At 39.6% G+C, this 17,943-nt stretch overlaps 2 protein-coding genes across 2 annotated transcripts in view; both read right to left on the bottom strand.

The window, feature by feature from the left end:
* rps6ka4 (ribosomal protein S6 kinase, polypeptide 4) overlaps positions 1 to 11,668 on the bottom strand; it is a 25,248-nt gene extending 13,580 nt beyond the window's left edge. Inside the window, exons 1-9 of the mRNA XM_048230414.1 lie at positions 10,593 to 11,668; positions 10,177 to 10,248; positions 9,785 to 9,852; positions 9,316 to 9,466; positions 9,017 to 9,132; positions 6,716 to 6,823; positions 5,759 to 5,839; positions 5,011 to 5,114; positions 4,421 to 4,571 (exon numbers count right to left, since the gene is read on the bottom strand). Coding sequence (XP_048086371.1) covers positions 4,421 to 4,571; positions 5,011 to 5,114; positions 5,759 to 5,839; positions 6,716 to 6,823; positions 9,017 to 9,132; positions 9,316 to 9,466; positions 9,785 to 9,852; positions 10,177 to 10,248; positions 10,593 to 10,683 — 942 coding nt within the window. The 5' untranslated portion in view covers positions 10,684 to 11,668. The remainder of the gene's footprint in view (positions 1 to 4,420; positions 4,572 to 5,010; positions 5,115 to 5,758; positions 5,840 to 6,715; positions 6,824 to 9,016; positions 9,133 to 9,315; positions 9,467 to 9,784; positions 9,853 to 10,176; positions 10,249 to 10,592) is intronic.
* A 1,494-nt stretch (positions 11,669 to 13,162) lies between these two features.
* On the bottom strand, positions 13,163 to 17,934 carry rom1a (retinal outer segment membrane protein 1a). The gene is made up of 4 exons (XM_048236906.1): positions 17,351 to 17,934; positions 15,413 to 15,843; positions 14,698 to 14,944; positions 13,163 to 14,018 (listed from the first exon to the last, which is right to left on the bottom strand). Exons 1-4 carry the CDS (start codon positions 17,498 to 17,500, stop codon positions 13,815 to 13,817), a joined length of 1,032 nt encoding a protein of 343 aa, XP_048092863.1. The 5' UTR covers positions 17,501 to 17,934; the 3' UTR covers positions 13,163 to 13,814.
* Positions 17,935 to 17,943: the final 9 nt, after the last annotated feature.

The following is a 17,943-nucleotide window of genomic DNA, read 5'->3' as shown; positions in this document are numbered from 1 at the left end:
TACTGTATAAGCACTCTTAGAATGTAAAGCTCTTTGTTTCAACCAGCTATGGTTGTACTATCCTCACTCTTTTTGCAAAGATTCAATATAATTGGATGATTTTGATCACTGGCTCCTGTCTCATTATCTTGATTCCGAATTGATTTACCTAACAGAATTGCGAGAGGTCCCAGGATTCCAACATCTGGGGTCAGAACGAGCTTTCTGAAAAACCGTACACGGTGAGGTCTGGCACCTTGGATTTGGAATCCTGAAAGCCCTTAGTTGTCTGAGACAGCAAGGCGAGATGGCTGATCTTCTGACCCCCGGTGACGGGATCCTACTGAAAGGGAATTCTCCTGAGACGTCGGAGCGAGAACCAGTGATAAAGCAAAAAGGCGAACATTCGGTGAGTAAAATAAAATAAAAAAAATAAAAATCTCCTTCAAAGAGAGTCGAGGCTATTTTGTAGTAGTAGTCTTTGGATGAAAAGAAACCCAGATCGAGCAGGCTCAGGGTTGATTCATCCTAAATAGAAAAACTACTAGGAGGGCTATTTTGTAATAGTAGTCTTTGGATAAAAAGAAAACCAGATTGAGTAGGCTCAGGGTTGATTCATCCTAAATAGAAAAACTATTAGGAGGGCTATTTGGTAGCAGTAGTGCTCATTGGTGAGGGAAATGACAGTTTTGCATGCTATTTGTGATGATCTAAAGTGTATATTTACACGGTTAGCCTCACATTACTTTGATTTAATCAATGACTAAAATGTCATAGGGTCACAACCTCCTACATCATCCTCCAGTGTTTTATATACATTTTGATATCTGATATCTCCACCTAGGAATATCTGTTGTTGTAACTAAATTTAGTGAAGCTTTGCAGGGAAAATGAAATGCTGTGTGCTGTGCTATAAAGAGTGTTGAATGCCTGGACCAAAGCATCAAGGCCATCCTTGCTCTCCCCAATCCACTACAAGTCACAGGAGCACATATGCGAGATGATGGGTATGTTAATTATATCAGATTACATATTCCAGTTTTGGTTTACATTTTCCAGTTATAAATTTAATGAAGGTCCCATAGAAAGTATGACCATTTTGCTTAAATACAGGCTAATTGTTTCCCCAAGCTCCCTGCTCCCCATGCTAATAGAACCTGACCCAAGTTATCCTGTTCCACGTGTAGGCCGCAAACACTGGAAGCCATGCGGCCGCTATGTTCCTGCTTCAAGGTAGACACAGATGTGTTTTGACTGTTGATTGGCTAGGTGTGTAGGCCTTGAGCCCTGCCAGGTCCTGCTTTGAGTGATGCCACCATACACTATGGTGAGCGACTGGCTGAATGGGCGACAGTGGAAGACATACAGGTTCTGAGGGCAGAGAAGGTTCTGGATAAATGAGGGGCACAAGTGGCAGAACTTGTAGCTTGGACATATGTATTAAGCATTGCTCCACAATATCGTGCTTCTGGCAGTGACAACACTGACAAGAGTTGAAGCATATCAGTTAAATTCATACTTAAGGGCCAGTTTAGCAAAGTTGTAATCTTACCAACAGCAGTGAATTTATTAAATTGTTGATGCTATGACGCACTTAGCTCTAGGACACAGTGTTATACGCGACAACACTTTAGCTAAGGGAATAATCTTGTAGCCTTGCTGCAGATCATAAGGGGGAGTCTGATTAAGAGTAGTCTGATAACATAGACAGCTAGCTCTTGCAGTGCATAAAGTTATGATTAAAGATAGCTTTTTCTTTCATGGAGGATGCGAGGTTGTTTATGTTCACTTCACTACACCGAACTCATTTTGAACTAATAGGTTCATATGTTTATTAACAACACACCCACTGCAGTTGTTATATTGGTATTATTATTATTTTTTCTCATCATTGACATGGAAAAGGTTTTACAACGTTTTTGCAGCTATGCAAACCAGTATCAAGATGATAATGTGGTATGATGACATACATACTAGACCATATCGTTTACAATTATTTTGGATACAGCAATACAATAAAATAAAATAAAACACACCTTTCATTTGTTTCAGACGTTCAGAATATGTTCAGAATAAAGTGCTAATCAAATTCTTTAAAACATTCCTTTAGGCCTGCTTTAAACAATGTGGAAAAAGGTTAAGATAACTTAGCTTTGCTGTATGATAAACAATTCTTGATATGAGGCACACAAGAAAAAAAGAGTATCCATGAAGATCATGATCATGTGAATTTATATTTCATTGCTAATTACTAATTTGGTGACTGATCATAGCAGTATTGCAATTGAAATCTTTTAATAAATGTTAGCTGAAACTTAGGAAGCACTACTGGGGCCTTGGGCCCAGATATGTATATCTATGTGTTTTGTTTCAGGTGCAATCAGTGATCAAAAGGGGGAGCCTTACAGACTCTACTTTTTCCTATTTCTTTTGTCTATTGTTTTCCCCCCGCCCTTAAACTGTTTGGTTAATGTCTGGTAATCACTGGTACTCTGTGGTATGTAAACTTTTCTTCACACCCTGTGAGAAATCAAGACAGTCAGGGCCACTTTTATACATGCAACCATGTTGTTTCATTTGATTCATTTCCTTTATTGGGTTCTATTTGAGAATTGCTGAGAGACATTTCTTATGTGTTTTGGTTTTATATTCAGCTTTGCCTAAGTAAACACATGGTAAAGAGACACAATTACTGCATTACTCTCAGTTAAATAGTAGGCTCATTCTAATTCAATCAGATTTGTGATATTGTTTGGTGTCAAAGGGGAACTTGAGAGTATTTGATTCAGAACTTATTATTTTTATATACATGTGATTTATGTCCTGATGCCTCGGTTGATAATCTGAAAAGGTGGTACACCAATGGGATTATCCCAACCTTATATAGAAATTATATAGACAAGTTTCTGAATAGTTTAGGGGGATTGATCAAATATATTATTTTTGATTTACTGTGGTTGTTATTGTACACCAATCATGTGTAGCTATTTTTCATGACTTATGAAGAAATCAGTTAAATCATATATCTAGTCATGTACCTGCTTATTTGGATCTGACTAACTTTGATGAAACAATTGTTTCAGAAATATAATCATTTATATTTTGTGCATTTTCCCAGTGGCACTATTTGATGAAATGTTCCAGCCATAAAGGCTGAAAAAGGGGGACTGAGAGAAAGTGAATTAGAACATTATGTACAATATTCCAATATGTGGTTTAATGTTCTGCATTTCTCATTAGTGGGTCACTTTGATACTAAAAGTATGATTCTATGTAATGACTGTATGATATCTGTACTGTCCCTGTGTATATCTGTGTGTGACTGTGTTTAGAGATAAGCAGGAATATTATGACTTTGCAGTGTTTCACTGTTCTGCATGGCTGCGTCAGTAGCTATCTGCTCCGGATTGCCAGGCTGCCACTAATCAGGGTCTGATTCAGTGTAGTCCACATGAGATGGGATGACCAACGCCATCTCCCGTCAGCCTGGAAGGATACTTAAACCCTAACTATTTCCTTGTCTAGTTAGAGCAGCTGATGGATCTTTAGGTGAAGTCATGCTGTCTCTCCCTTGATGCACATCATTGTAAATAAACTCTGTTCCTGATTTTTCATACTATTGGTCTGACTGGGTCTCTATTAAATCTATGGTATCAAAATTACCATCAGTTTATATACTTAAACCCTAACTATTTCCTTGTCTAGTTAGAGCAGCTGATGGATCTTTAGGTGAAGTCATGCTGTCTCTATATGGTAATTACCATCAGGGAAAAAAGAGAAATGGCTTCAACAGAGCTCCCCCTCATTTGTAATGTATGATCGTACATTTCATTTCTGTACTTCAGTACATATAATACCTCTGAGAGCCTCATGCCGACCTGCACCAACCAACCCCCCCCCCCCCCCCACCGCCGTAACTCACTAGTATGCTGGCTGGCTACAACCCTCCACTCAAGATGGCAGACAGCAGCTTTCTTTTCTTTCTTTCTTTCTTTCTTTCTAAAACCAGAACACTATAATCTGGTGAGGCAAGATTGATTCCCTTAAAAGAATATAAAGTAAAAGAAACGTGTTTTTTTTTTTTATATAAGCTGGATTGTTATTCTCCACATAAAGGGGTATTCATTCTAAACATCTGCTCTGACACTGAGCATCTGAAAAATCAATACATCACAGAATACACAGTCAGATCTACAGTAATTTCCTGTGTATTAGCCGCATTGTGTATAAACCGCAGGACAGTGTTTTATGCAAGTTAAAAAAACAAAAAAACATATTAATACCATATTAACTGCCCCCGTGTATTAACCTCATAGCTGAAGAAATTTAGCAAAATCAATGTATAAACTTCGGCTAATAGTTGGGTAATTACGGTATTCTATATACCTAGTGTTAAAGAAGTTAATGAGTGTTATAGATAGAAGAGTGGTGGTGTGAGGACCTTAAAGAACGGATGAGTCTTGATGTCGTCAGCACCCTTGGGTCCTGAGCCGAGTCGCTTGTGAGGGTCTTTGACCAGCAGCTTCCTCAGGAGGTCCTGCGCCAGGAGACTGATGATGGACGGGAACGGGGGCTCGCAGCGCAGGATCCGCCTGAGACACAGACAGAGAGAGGGACGAGAGATAAGATGGACACAGGGCAGGACAAATGAGTACACTGTATGTGGACAGATGACTGGAGCAGGGTTGCTACCAATTTTCATTAGCATTGAAAAATGTTTCCACGTCTTTTCAAGGACCTTACTGAAATGTCCATGTCCTTAAATAACCCAGAGCACAAAATTGCATACTTTAATCCCAATGCAACCTTTTCACTCCTTTTCTAATAGGCTAGTGAGGCTATGTCAATTCAAGTAAAATTGCAAAATTATCCATGGAAGAGTATGATTATTTCATTGTACATAAGACAAAATCAAATTCTATGAATTCTACTGAATTTAATGACTTTTGGAAAATTCCAATTTCAAAACAACAAAGGATTTCAGTGAGCGTGGGAAGCTTGTGGAAGTGGCTCTGACAGACAGTGACTCACTTGGACACCTCGCTCTGCGTATTCCTCTCACCCTCCAAGGTGAACGGCGAAGCTCCAGTCAGCAGCTCAAACATGAGGATCCCCAAACTCCACCAATCCACCGACTGCACAGCAATGGGAGAGCACAGACAGGAATGAAACAGGGTTGAGTTTGTGAGGATGCACAAAAATGACAAGGAACAGAAAGGACAAAAAACAGTATTGACAGGACACAGAAGGACAAAGCAGACCCAAATTGGAGCAGGTCTAGGCGACACTTCATCAATGGTGCCCTTGATTAGTTGCACATAGCTGTTCAGTCAATTTTACCCGCTTAAACAGCCTTTGTCTAGGTTTTGAGGTCAATTGTCTGCCATGTTTTAGCATGGATGGAGAATCACTCTAGAGTACACAGACGGCAATAATTGCCAACGAATGCTCCATTTCCCATGATGCAGCTCAGCCCGACACTCGCTAATAACATCACAATTACAAAGCTAACTAAATGTCACGAGTAAGAAAGCTCAACTGGCAGCCATTCTTATGCGTTTGTGTGTCTTGTGACAACTCAATGAGATTTCAAAATTATTTTGTTCACTGTATAATAGAAAACCCCATTGATGCAGCATTTACAAACACCACAATGGTCCTGTAGTCTGAGCTTATAGCAGAGAGGACATACAGTATAGTGTTATACACCAGATCAGGTGGGCATAAGACGAGAATAACTTTGCATTCAGAGTGCATGAAAGGCTGGAAGCCCTCTTACCTTGCCATGTCCCGACTTCCCACGGATAATCTCAGGCGCCATGTACTCAATAGTGCCACAGAACGAGTAGGTCCTCTCTTTCTGCTAACACAGAGTGTTCCATTAGAACACTGAGGTCAGAACCAATGACCAATTTGAAGGTATTAAAAAAAATGGCATACATTGTGTGCCTGAGTGTCTGGTTCAAAAATAAACATAGTGGATATGAGTGTCTGGTTCAAAAATAAACATAGTTGACAGAAATGCTAGTTTTTTATTTTACACTGGCCCTAGCTCTTATCAAATCTAACAAATGTCTAGTGTAAAAATTCAAGCCACCTTATTCTATATGCATGATAAAAATACTGATCATCTTGTCATAGCTTGTCTTTGGCTTTCTTCTTTCTTCAAAGTAAGGTCAGAGTTTTAAATTCCATTTGTGTAACATTTGTTTCAAAACGGTGGCACCATTCTACTGCCTCATCATCATTAAATTTGGATGTATTAATCTTAGTCTCATTAATATTTGTCTGGTAAAGCTCATGTTGACCATGTTTTCTTGTGAATTGCAGTTACAAATGTTTCTGATATAGACTCATCGGGTATAAAGTATAAAGATTTTGTCACATACCTCCAAGATTACTTATTTCAGAGGCATAATCTGTGGAGAGGCTGGAGGGTTTTTTCTAACTAACGCAAACAAATGGTCCAAAAGATCAGTGATTTTTTAAAATTCCAATGTATAAGATAACTACATCCTTGGAGACATCTGGGCAACTGGACTGAATAAAACAATTATCTGTGTCTTTATTCTTGACTGTATGATGCTATTATTGAGTGTATATGTGTATTTGCTTGACAAAATATTGAATACAGATACAGCCTCCCCCACCATCCAAGCAGAGATGTCTCACTAGGTTGGTTTGGTTTAGCTGTAGTCAGTTTAATCACATAATCTGAGTACAAAGACAACAGTACCTCTTCCTCCAGGAACTCCTTACTCAAGCCAAAGTCAGTCAGCACCACATGCCCCTCGTTGTCCAACAGGATATTTTCCAGTTTGATGTCACGGTACACAATGCCAAGCTGAAAAGATTGTGCCAAACAGAATCAAAATAAAGAACACCGTACAACTACAACACTGACAAGTACCCAAAGCTGTAATAAAGGCATTCTGCTGGGGAGCCTTGACAGAACAGCAGCAAGGCCATTACATTTAAATGGCTAATTTGTGCTCCGTAATTCCTTTAAAGTGGAGCCATTTACAGCTTGACAACCTTACAGTTTTTCCTCAATCATGCAGACATATTTCCCCCCCAAAGCTTAAAAACACATTCTCAGAGCAGCCATTCAAAATCACCACACATCATCACATTTGGCCAAGGCATTGTGTCGTTTTTCAGTGTGCTTGTTCGAAATGGACAAGCTACAGCACAACTGCTTAACATTTCATACAGAGGTGACAGGAAGGATACTTGCTTTCGGACAAGCCGGTCAGAAAACTTATTCTTCTGTCAGTCAGCTTACACACTTTCATTTAAAAAGGTTGTTGCATTGCAAATCACATAAGACAGACAGGGTGCCTAATGGGGTACTGTGCCCGTCTTGGTTCCTATTTCCCATGATGCTGTACGCATCTTACACTGGTTTTGACTGTAGTGAAACTGCCATTATCAATAGACAATGTAGCCGGCCCACACCTGTTTCAGTTGATCACATTGTGTACTTGATATGATGACATGGTGATGTTTTTAGTATCATATTTGTGTGTGTCAACCTTTCGCCGATTAAAAACAATATAGGCTGGCTGCAAATTTGTTTTCTGTGTTCAGTGTTCAACCATCAAAATGGAGTTCTCCATGTGGACACAGCAGTGCTGTACAGTGAACAGAGTGAACAGTGTGTGTGTGTGTGTGTGTGTGTTTTCATCCAGTTACTAAAACTGGAATACCATGACATGCCTGGAAGCAGTTTTTTTCCCCCTATCTGAATAGTCAAGGAGCAAGGCTTGTACAAAACTCATGCCACGACCTAGGTGGGTGCACACATGCAAGTTTCATCAGCTGCTACAACTGCAGACTACAAATTATGTCCATTTCCTCATTTTTTTTCTAAAACTGATTCCGGTGGACAAGAATGACTTCATTATTTTTTGGTTACAATTCAATGTAAATTCTACTCATTTGGTCCACATATTTCCATCTGTGTTTCAAGAGATTTTCATCTGTAAGTAGAAATGCACCACAAGTGCAGAAAGGCTCATTATTACACCGACCGTACAACAATCGAAGCCCCATTGTGTAAAGAAGGCAGCGATGCTTACAACAAAACACTTACAAACTCTGAGTGGTATGTCAATAGATTCAATTCTTCGCAGTATAAATTACTTGACATAATATCACGGTCAAATGTAACACAAAAGAAGATAAAAACAGTCAATTGCAAACAACATGGAGATCTACAACATATAAAGACTACCAAACTTGCATGCTTAAAACCCCTAGTTAAAATATGTGCAGTACTGAAGCCCTGGGAGAAGCTGAGCATGTTTTTAAAAAATCAGAAAACACAGGGTCTCTGAGGACCTACAAGGCCTTCAGTTGCTCTGACAAAATGAAATGTGACGCTACAACCCATGCGTGCTACTGACAAGATATAATCAATCCCATTAGCATATCTGCCAGCCACAAATACACAGAGCAGGCAAGCTCAGTCAGTCTCCTTGCAAATGGTTCTGGTTGATATTTTGGTGCATGCCCTAATGCATGCCTTGCACCTCCTGAGGAATCTGAACACAAGCCTGTGAATTCAATGGACTTTTTACAATGGCCTTCAGAACCTTTAACACTTTTCAGGATCAGCTGGTACCCTTAACATGAAGCTCAGACTTAAAAAATTAAGATCACCAATACAGAAAATTCAAAAAGTAGCCTAGTTATCCAACAGAAACAAATCCTGAGCTCTTTCTCAATGAATTGAACTTAAGTGAGGAGCAAAGATTGTGTCTTCGTGCAGAGTTGCTGTTTGTTCTTGACATTACCTCTGAATTATGTCATACTTGGCAAGACAATACATGCATACCTGGACGCTAGACCGGGACTTGTAAACCCGAAAATGGATCATTTCCAAACTCATTTTCTTTAGCCCAGAACAGAATTTTGCACTGTTTCCACAGCAGAGAGTCAAACGTTTATAGTTATAGTATAATTCAGTTTGTCCAAGAGAGATTATCCTGTTGCACAAGTCTGACAGACATTCAACACTTGCTGAGGGTCCTACCTTGTGCAGATGCTCCAAGGCCAGGATGATCTCTCCGATGTAGATCCGAACTTCATCTTCAGAGAAGTGGTCTCGTTGGTAAAGATGGGTAAACATCTCCCCACCACTAACATAGTCTAGAAGAGACAGCATGGTATATCTTAATAATATCCCTGCAACACAGTACTGCAGCACAACCAAGTAAACCAAGCACCTGAAACATGCATCGAGACACATCATTTTTTAAACAAAGCCCCAAAAAAACATACAAAAACCATAATGTCAAATGTGTCATGCTTTTATGTCTAAAAAGTACCTACCAAGTATAAGGTGCAATTTCGTCTGCGTTTGGAAGGCATAGTGCAGTGTAACTAAAAAGGGAGACTGACGAATGTGCTCCAAAACTTGTCTTTCAGTCCGTGTGTGTTCGGCAGTCTTTGCCTTTTGTACAATGGCTGCTTTCTTCAAAACCTACAGATGAAGGTACTCTAATTAAGACAGAATGACAAAAGGGATCCACCTAGTCTGATCTTCCCCATTATTACACTTTTAACTGAACATGGGTGCGTCCACTTATGAGGGAGAGCATAAAGGGAGTGCACATCTGAACATCGGCCAAGAAACACTGAGCGATATACTTCCTCGTGATTAGGATTAAACCACACTGGGTAATAACAGCACCTTTTAGGATCATTAAGATTTCTATAATAAAATATCAGGTGTGTGTTGAAGAAGGGCCCACTGTGTGTATACAACACTGGATAATCAGACTGGAGCTGCAGTACTGACCTTCATAGCATAAAGCTTCCCTTCATCATGACCACTTGTCTTCCTCACGAGGAACACTTTTCCATAAGCTGCACAGCACAGGAAAAGAAAAGACATTAAAAAAAATTATGATAAATGTGAAAACAACCAGAAAAAACAAAGGGACAGTACAGGAGCAACACTATTGCTTCCATTGGCATGCTTGATTCTCATTCCGGCCCCATAGAGTTATCAGTCATCCACACAGCAGAGAGCACATGTACATACAGGCCTGGTCCTACAGCATACATTCCCAAATGAACATAGGCTACACCCATTTGAGGGTAAAGTTGATCAATCGGTTGAGGGTGGCTTTGGATCTTAAAACACACAAAAAAAACCCAGCAAGAATGAATCAGTATTATGCATCTTACCTCCAGTGCCCAGCACTTTCAGAAGTTCAAAGTTCTCCACACCCACTTTTTCAGTGTACCCTGTAAGGTTTGCTGTAGGGCAAAGTTAAATATACAGTGAGACACACAGATACACAAAGGCTACTTGAGGCTCTCCCCAGATAGCCGAGATGCCACTAAGTACCAAAGAGCATCAATGCAGAATATCAATAAAAGTCAGAATATTGGTTTCTCATGAATGCCATCAGCAGGGTGGGTCTGCAGCTGCAGCAACATACAACGTAATGTAGTAATAGCGACATATCACGGCAGCAGAATGCTAAGACGAGTGTAGCCCTCATTCATCGCACTGACAGAATATGAGGCACATTAGTGAGCGAAAAGTCACAGATTTATGACAGATTAATGGTAGTGGGTGAAACTCATTTGTTACTTACCATTAGTGATTTCGTGTTTGACAGTACATACTTTCTTCCTGGTCTCTTTATCAGAGTCCTCTCCACTACTGCTGCTGCTGTCTCCAGACATAGTGCTTATGAAATGTAAAGTAACTTATATTTCACAATCGAACAGCAAGCTGAATAGATTTCTCTTCCGGTGTACAACCTTATCATCTAAACTATACCACGTAAAGCAGTAGAAATGCACACTACCGATTACTAGTTTTTTGGCATAAAGTGCAGGAGATCATCTCGAATTGTCTGGTATTGATGGCAGGCATTGTTTTGTTTTTCACTTATGACCACCGTAAATCCCTTTGACATCCTGCTGTTTTGACTAATCTTCATAAGCTCGTCTCGTTGTTTGCAAGGGTTACACGACCCAAATAGACTCGCATAAAATATCAGCGAAGTTATCTGTAATATTTTCTTTCTAGGTATATAAAGTCAACAAAATGCTGTGTATCAGACAATCATTGCCGCCCGAAACTTGGATTTCTTTTCCATTAACTCCAGTCAATTAATTGGTGTCGGCCATACGTAGATGCCATTTCCGTATTTTCTACTTCGACACAAACTGTCGCAAGCCAGCTAGCTTGTTGCTAGCAATCTGCAACTGGATACAATTGTAACAACTCAGTTGCAGTGACCTGTAGGGTTAACGTTAGCTAACGTTAGTGTTCTTCAGCATCAGTGGCTAACAAGGTATCTGTCTGTTTACAAGCTTGTTTTCCCGCACGCACGTATATTGTAATACGTATCCTGGCTACACTATTATATCAGCTGCGCGAAGCGAACATAACAGAACATGACAAGGCGGACTATTTTTCCAAGCTAGCTAGCTAGCTAGATTTCAGCCAGCTAGCTCGCTTACTACCAACAATGACAGACACTTAACATTAATTAAAACTCCCTATCTATGAGCCAATAAAATTATCGCAGTGACGCGCATCAGATGATATAAAATCGTCCCTTCCCTTTCTTCCGGATGTACTTCTGTGTTACTCGCGCTGAAAATATCGTTGCTAAAAGAAAACAAATTTTACACCAAAATGACTTTAAAAACTGTTGTAAAGACTGGATTACTTTGACTACGGAAGCCGGGGTGATCCAATCTGATTGTGGCTTTTTTTTTAATTGAAATGAAAAGGGACATGTTCTATGGTTTACCTTCAGCCTCTTTACCTGTGTTTACAGGTTTAAAAGTTCAACATTTCATTAATCAACTTTCAAAATAGTTTGTAATTATTTTTTTTAATCATAAATGTTAATATTATCACATTAAATAGCCTAGATCATAATCATAGACCTTAGGCCTTAGAGGCCCATAGAGGTTATCAATTAAGTAAGTGAGTCAATAAAATTTATTTATACAGCGCTTTTCACAGACATGGTCACAAAGTGCTTTACAATGTGCATAGACAATAGGCATAGTAAAATAGTCTAAAAAATAAAATAAAGTAAAAATACAACAAATCTAATGTTGATTGGCAGAACATTCCAGAGTCTGGGTGCCATAGCAGCAAAGGCTCTATCCCCCACACGTCTTCAGACGAGTGAGTGGCGTGGATTTTGGTTGATAGACCTGAGAGACCGGGGGGCCTAGCAGCAGCATTTTGAATGTATTGCAGGCAGTGAAGGACAGATTTGTTGATTGAGGAGAAGAGTGAATTGCAATAGTCAATACGGGAGGAAATGAAGGCATGGATAATCATTTCCAGTTCTGACTTAGATAGCCTACCACATGTGTAGGTGGAAAAAACATGATTTGGTCAGTGTTTTGATGTGAGTTTCAAAAGATAGGGATTTGTCAAATGTCACCCCAAGGTTCCTCAGATTAGGCCGGACCGCAGATGACAAAGGCCCAATGTTCTGCTTAATCAGAGGGATAGCGCTATAATTAAAACCTCCGTCAATTTCTGTGAATATTAAGGTATCTTAAAAGTGTCATATTAGTTGACTTAAATCATGTATAACATTTTGAGAAAACATTTTGAGGTTTCTGTCAAAAAATGAACCCCATAGTAGTACCCCACTAAACAAATGTCTGCTGGAGCAGCATGTTCAGGTATTAACCACAGGGATTAGCAGAGTTTTGAAGGGTGTCAGGCAGAGGACACAGACACACAGGGCTTTCACTGCATTACTGACATCAATCATCAATCTACATAATCCTATTTCCGTTACTGACATTCAGGTGTGTGTGTGTGGCTGTGCACGCATGCGTCTCTGTATGTATGTGTACTTGTCTGGGTCTGGCCATACAGTAGACCTGAGAATCTTACTATTTGGGATTTGTGTGTGTTGCTGCTTTTGAGATATAGAATGGAAGTAAATCAATAGTATAATCAGGAGTTCGGGGCTCCTGACATACTGTTGGGAAAAATGTCACCCCTTATATTACATTAAAATAAATGTACAAAAAGCAGATGTATAAATATAGAAAAGAATGCACACCCTCCAAGGTGCTGGCAAGGGAAAATAAACAACAACAAAAAAAAAAAACGTCGCCGCACACTATCTCTTAATTCTTTACCATTCTTTTCAAAAAGCAGATGACTCAAAAGGCAGTTTAAAAACCTCAACATTTATTATGCAAGAATACAGTACTGTATTTTTTCTTCAGTTACATAGCAGAGCAATGAGTCACTACAGCCAGCGTTTTATAATTTAACAGGATTCTTGTGTTGCTTAACACACAAATAGATTTTTGTTGTTGGGTGTTGTTGTCAGTGCTAAGGTTGAAAAATGAACATAATTAAAAGCCAGATAAATACTGGCCAATTTAGTTTCCCCAAAAATGATGATAATAACCACACTAATGAAGTATAAAAATGGAGCAGACTCGATGTGCCCGATCAGTAATTCTCTTCACTGTGATCCCAGTTTGATTGGTGCTAAAGTCAATAAACTGCATAAAAAGGTAGGTCATCAACTGCGTATAAAATGTTTCAACATTATTTTTTGTTTTATTTCACCATTGACATTAAATTACTTTATGGGGAAATAGTCAACATTTTACTCAGGCTCCACTGAAGACGGTATATGTTGGGCATACTGTACAGCACCTTCTTTCCAGACAGGAATGCTCACTTAAGTTAAGTGATATCAGGAGGTTGTTGCATTTCAATTTTTACCAGTACCAATTCAAATATTCATTGGGGTATCACAACATCACTTCCACTATTGAAACATAAAAGATGATGGCCATCTTGAGTCTCAGGCAGGTGCAGACCCTTCTTCATCCTCAGAGGACACCTGGTTCATCGGAAGGAGTTTGAGCACAGGCTCCAAATACTCCATCACTGTCTCCTTCACGCTCTTTTCCAGGAGGTACCCCTCTGATTCGGCCTCTACGTTCTCCTGGCCCTCCAGGGCCTCCAAAGATGTCTGCAGGAACCTGAGACTGGCCAGGACTGAGCTCTGTATAGGGCAAGATAAATATGGAAGAAGGTGACGTGATTTTATGATAATTAGAGGTCGGGGCTTTGTTGGTGAAAGTAATTATTCAATGATTCGTTTTTTAGTTGTTTTTATTTTTACAAATTCACAATATGAGTAACCTTACAAAACTGTATATGTATTCATTTGCTTACTTTTTGTAGTCTTTAGAAAGTGTCTACACTACAATGTAGCTTTTCATGTTCATGTTCATGTCCACTACCTAGCAGTCTCACAAAGTTGTACATCTAAAATGTATGTTTATTTAAAGAACACATCTGGATTATTTTTTTGTTTGAAAAAAATGCTACAACCCTTTAGGAGAGACTGTGACAAATTATGTTTGACAAACTCTTGCTTGACTCTTGATTGCTCCATCATAAAACATTTTTTTATTCCTTGTTCAGCATTTACGATACGATACGATACGTTACGATACGATATGATACGATACGATACAACTTTATCGTATCGTATCGTAAATGTTGAACAAGGAATAAAAAAATGTTTCATCTGGAGAGGGGTTTTGGCACTATGTCTTATCTTATTGTGTGCACATCTAACAAAAATCTCCTTTCCAGAACATGGATCAAAACTGAATTCTTTGTCTCTATCCATTGTCACTGTACCACACTTTACTCTGTTTGTTCTCTACTCTCACCTGAAGCAGGAGGACAGAGAGCACAACTCCTCCGATGGTGTTCATCAGGCCCGCGTAGTAGCCAACCAGGGCCTCCCTGCACCCACGGAGGTAGATGTTGAGCTCCTCCGTCTGGTACTCATAGTTGTAGTGAGCAGTGTTGTTGGTCAGTTGGGCGTGGATGCAGGGTCGAGGGGAGCTGGGGTTGCAGCAGCTGAAGGGCACACCGTCGATCAGGTAACGTCCATCCACGTTGCTTTTGATGCGGCTGCCAGAGAAAAGATTGAATGAGTTGAGAAGATGAATTGACATTTTGTTTGATCTCTAGATGTTGGTATAGCATTCATATTATCCCAGTGGCTAATCTTGAATGAATGATTTTCCAACAAATCCTGAAATTCTCCATATTCAAAATATTCTTAACAAATACTCCAGTAGAAGTAATCGTTGCATGTGTGCTTTTTAGGGATAGAGTCTATTTCTATTTGGAAACACCACATTGCATACACATAAGCCGGTGATGAATAGTCTAGGCTTTTGGTATGTGATAGGTGGATTGAATGTGCTCAGGAATATGAATGGCTGCATGTGCTGTGGGCCATCCAACTCTACAGCTACTATTGCTTAATTGACTGTTACAGTACACGGACTGTTACATTGCCTGTTTGCCTATGTGCACCCTTGTACCCTGTCTTCTTTCTTCCATATTTATTATTTCAACACCCTTGTCACTCACTCTTTGACTTCCTTGGAGCTGAAGTCCAGGTAACGATTGCTGATCCACTGCACCTCGAACCAATCCCTGTAGTCGTCGTTGCCGCAGCATTCGAAATCCATTTGTAGGTGGTCGATGGTCTGCTTCTGGAAACAGCGGCCAGGTGTATCCGTGTCCTTGTAGTAGCGGATGCCGTTCCTAAGGCCGGTCTTCAGGGACGACTCCAGCGAGCCCTTCATGATGAAACTCAAGAGCATCGCCACAAACATGAGAATGGAGATGAACAGGGAAAAAGCGTAGTAGGGCTTCAGGAAGGTCTTCCACGCCGGGAAACGAGTCGGGTCCAGGGCATCCTGACAGATTCGTCCGGCAAAGTAGTTTATTCCCAGACCGCCAAGGCCCACCACCATAAGGGTGTGAGGTACGATGTAAATGGTAGTGGTTTCCATTACCTGCAGATAGGGAGCACCAACAATTTACTGGGTCATGTGACAATGGAATATGTAGCTACCTTTGTTGTAACAACAATGGGCTTATGGCTTTTTGTTGCTTTACATTTACACTTAAACTTTTTAAACACTTAGCCTTAAGAACACTGTTTACTACATATAAACATCACAGTCATATCTAAACAGAACAATGAACACAGAAGTTTTGGCGTTAGCAACCAGGCACTCCATCTATGGGCTTTAATGAGTACTACCACGTGGTTCATCAGGCCTGCTGCAGGACCACTGAGCCTAAGAAGGTTACAAGGGAAAAACATCTACACTATGTTACATATGCCATTCATAAGAGACAATTTCTCACTTAGCACTTAGCAAAATCTCACTTGATACTGCTATGGAAATATATATTAAATAAATATATATTTCCATAGCAGTATCAGATGCAAATATATATTCTGTCTATGAATATCTGACAATTTGTCAGAGGGGGGTATCATTATAAGAGGTGGGTTTGCTTCTGTTGTTCTTTTCTGAAATGTCATTCTGTCAAAATACAACTGCTTTTCAATTACTTCCATTGAAGTTACATAATGTAGTAGGAAAACGGATAGACAATTTGTTGTCCTCAAATTGATCAAATTTAGAGTAACATTAGCGTTGTTGTCCTCTGCCAGACAACATCAGCAAAGCCCTCTAATAAGAACTTCATGAGTGGTTTGTGCATGTGACAAACATGGATGCCCTTCTCCATTAAAATTTGGTTGGTTAGTATATTTACACAGTTTACATTGTGGCTGTTGGTTACAGAGCCTAATGCATTCCTGGATAACTTCCTGTTAAGTATTTTAGTGTTTCTTTATCATAATGAAATGGAATCTGACATATAATTTCTTAAAAGAAAAAAATATGAATTCAAATATATGTAAATTGTAAATCAACATGCAACTATTGCTGAAGATGGTTCTTAATAACTTGTCAACCACTACAGTTAAACAAATCTAAATGTAACCTCCTTTCTGTGAGCTCGTTTCGCCTAGGCCTCTACATGGGCTTCATATGCAGGCTGATTATAATACACCTGTCCCAATATGACAGCTCATCATGGAGGACAGCTCCACCATAATCTCATTAACAGCTTAAACAATATTTATATTCACGTTGGTTAATGTCAATGACACATTCTACATTCTTTATGTTTTCACATTATACACTTGACAGTTATATTGAGTTTTCAAATCCTGACATTATAGTAACATTGTACATTCTTGAACTTCACCTAAAAGGAAATAATGGATGGGGATAAATAACTGAAGGACAAATGAGGATGATGTAACGATATCATTTAGCATAATATAAATCATACTCTCAATCACAGTCACAATTGTAATCATAATGATTAAATGTTAAATACTTATATCCAGATATCAAAATGATCTAGATAATAATTAAAAAATATCATCCACCATTGCCGTTAATGGCCAAGAATTAAACCATAGAATTGATATGCTACCTCAGCCCTTTTGCGTAATTCAATTTTGAGGAAACAACCCAGGAAGAAGATGATTGATCCTGCCATCGTGGCTGCCCAGGAGAGCAGCCATAGGCTCTGGGCTAGCTTCACCCTCTTCTGGAAGGTGAACTTCATCGGCATCAACACCATTTTGGAGGCCTCCTCGTAAGAGATTGTCCCGTAGAGGAGAACTTAAAGGGGAGACGATCAGACGACTCAGTGGAGGACAGGAGCCGGAGGACTGGGTGGACGCACGTCTGTCCAGTAGTGAAGGCAAAAGCTTGACAAAAAAAAATAAACTTAATTTATTGGCTTTGATTCTTCCAATTGGACAAAGTGAATCACAAGCTGAAAAAAAATGCTCAAAAAAAGTAGGCCCTTCTTTTTTCCTGGAATTTTTTCCTTTCTTAAATCCGTACTCCACTCTTGATGATATTCCACAATCCGTTTGGTGAATCCCCTAAGCACTTGCCAAAAACACGGAAGTGATGCCCCTCGGCCCGGAGTGTGTTACCCTTGCATCTCTGTGCCCATGCTTGGGTGAGACACACTGGATTGGGCCAAAGCTGCAGGACTTGGGCATCTTACCTCTA

The sequence above is a fragment of the Alosa alosa genome, chromosome 2 (assembly GCF_017589495.1).
Source record: "Alosa alosa isolate M-15738 ecotype Scorff River chromosome 2, AALO_Geno_1.1, whole genome shotgun sequence".
Lineage (NCBI taxonomy): Eukaryota > Metazoa > Chordata > Actinopteri > Clupeiformes > Clupeidae > Alosa > Alosa alosa.
Note: the sequence above shows the minus strand (reverse complement) of the source record. Positions and strands in the feature narration are given on the sequence as shown.

Coding starts and splice junctions, on each gene's coding strand:
- rom1a (XM_048236906.1), bottom strand. CDS start 17,500: ATGGTGTTGATGCCGATGAAGTTCACCTTCCAGAAGAGGGTGAAGCTA. Junction 15,844..17,350: donor AATTACGCAAAAGGGCTGAG/GTAGCATATCAA, acceptor CCCTATCTGCAG/GTAATGGAAACCACTACCAT. Junction 14,019..14,697: donor TCTCTGTCCTCCTGCTTCAG/GTGAGAGTAGAG, acceptor TGCCCTATACAG/AGCTCAGTCCTGGCCAGTCT.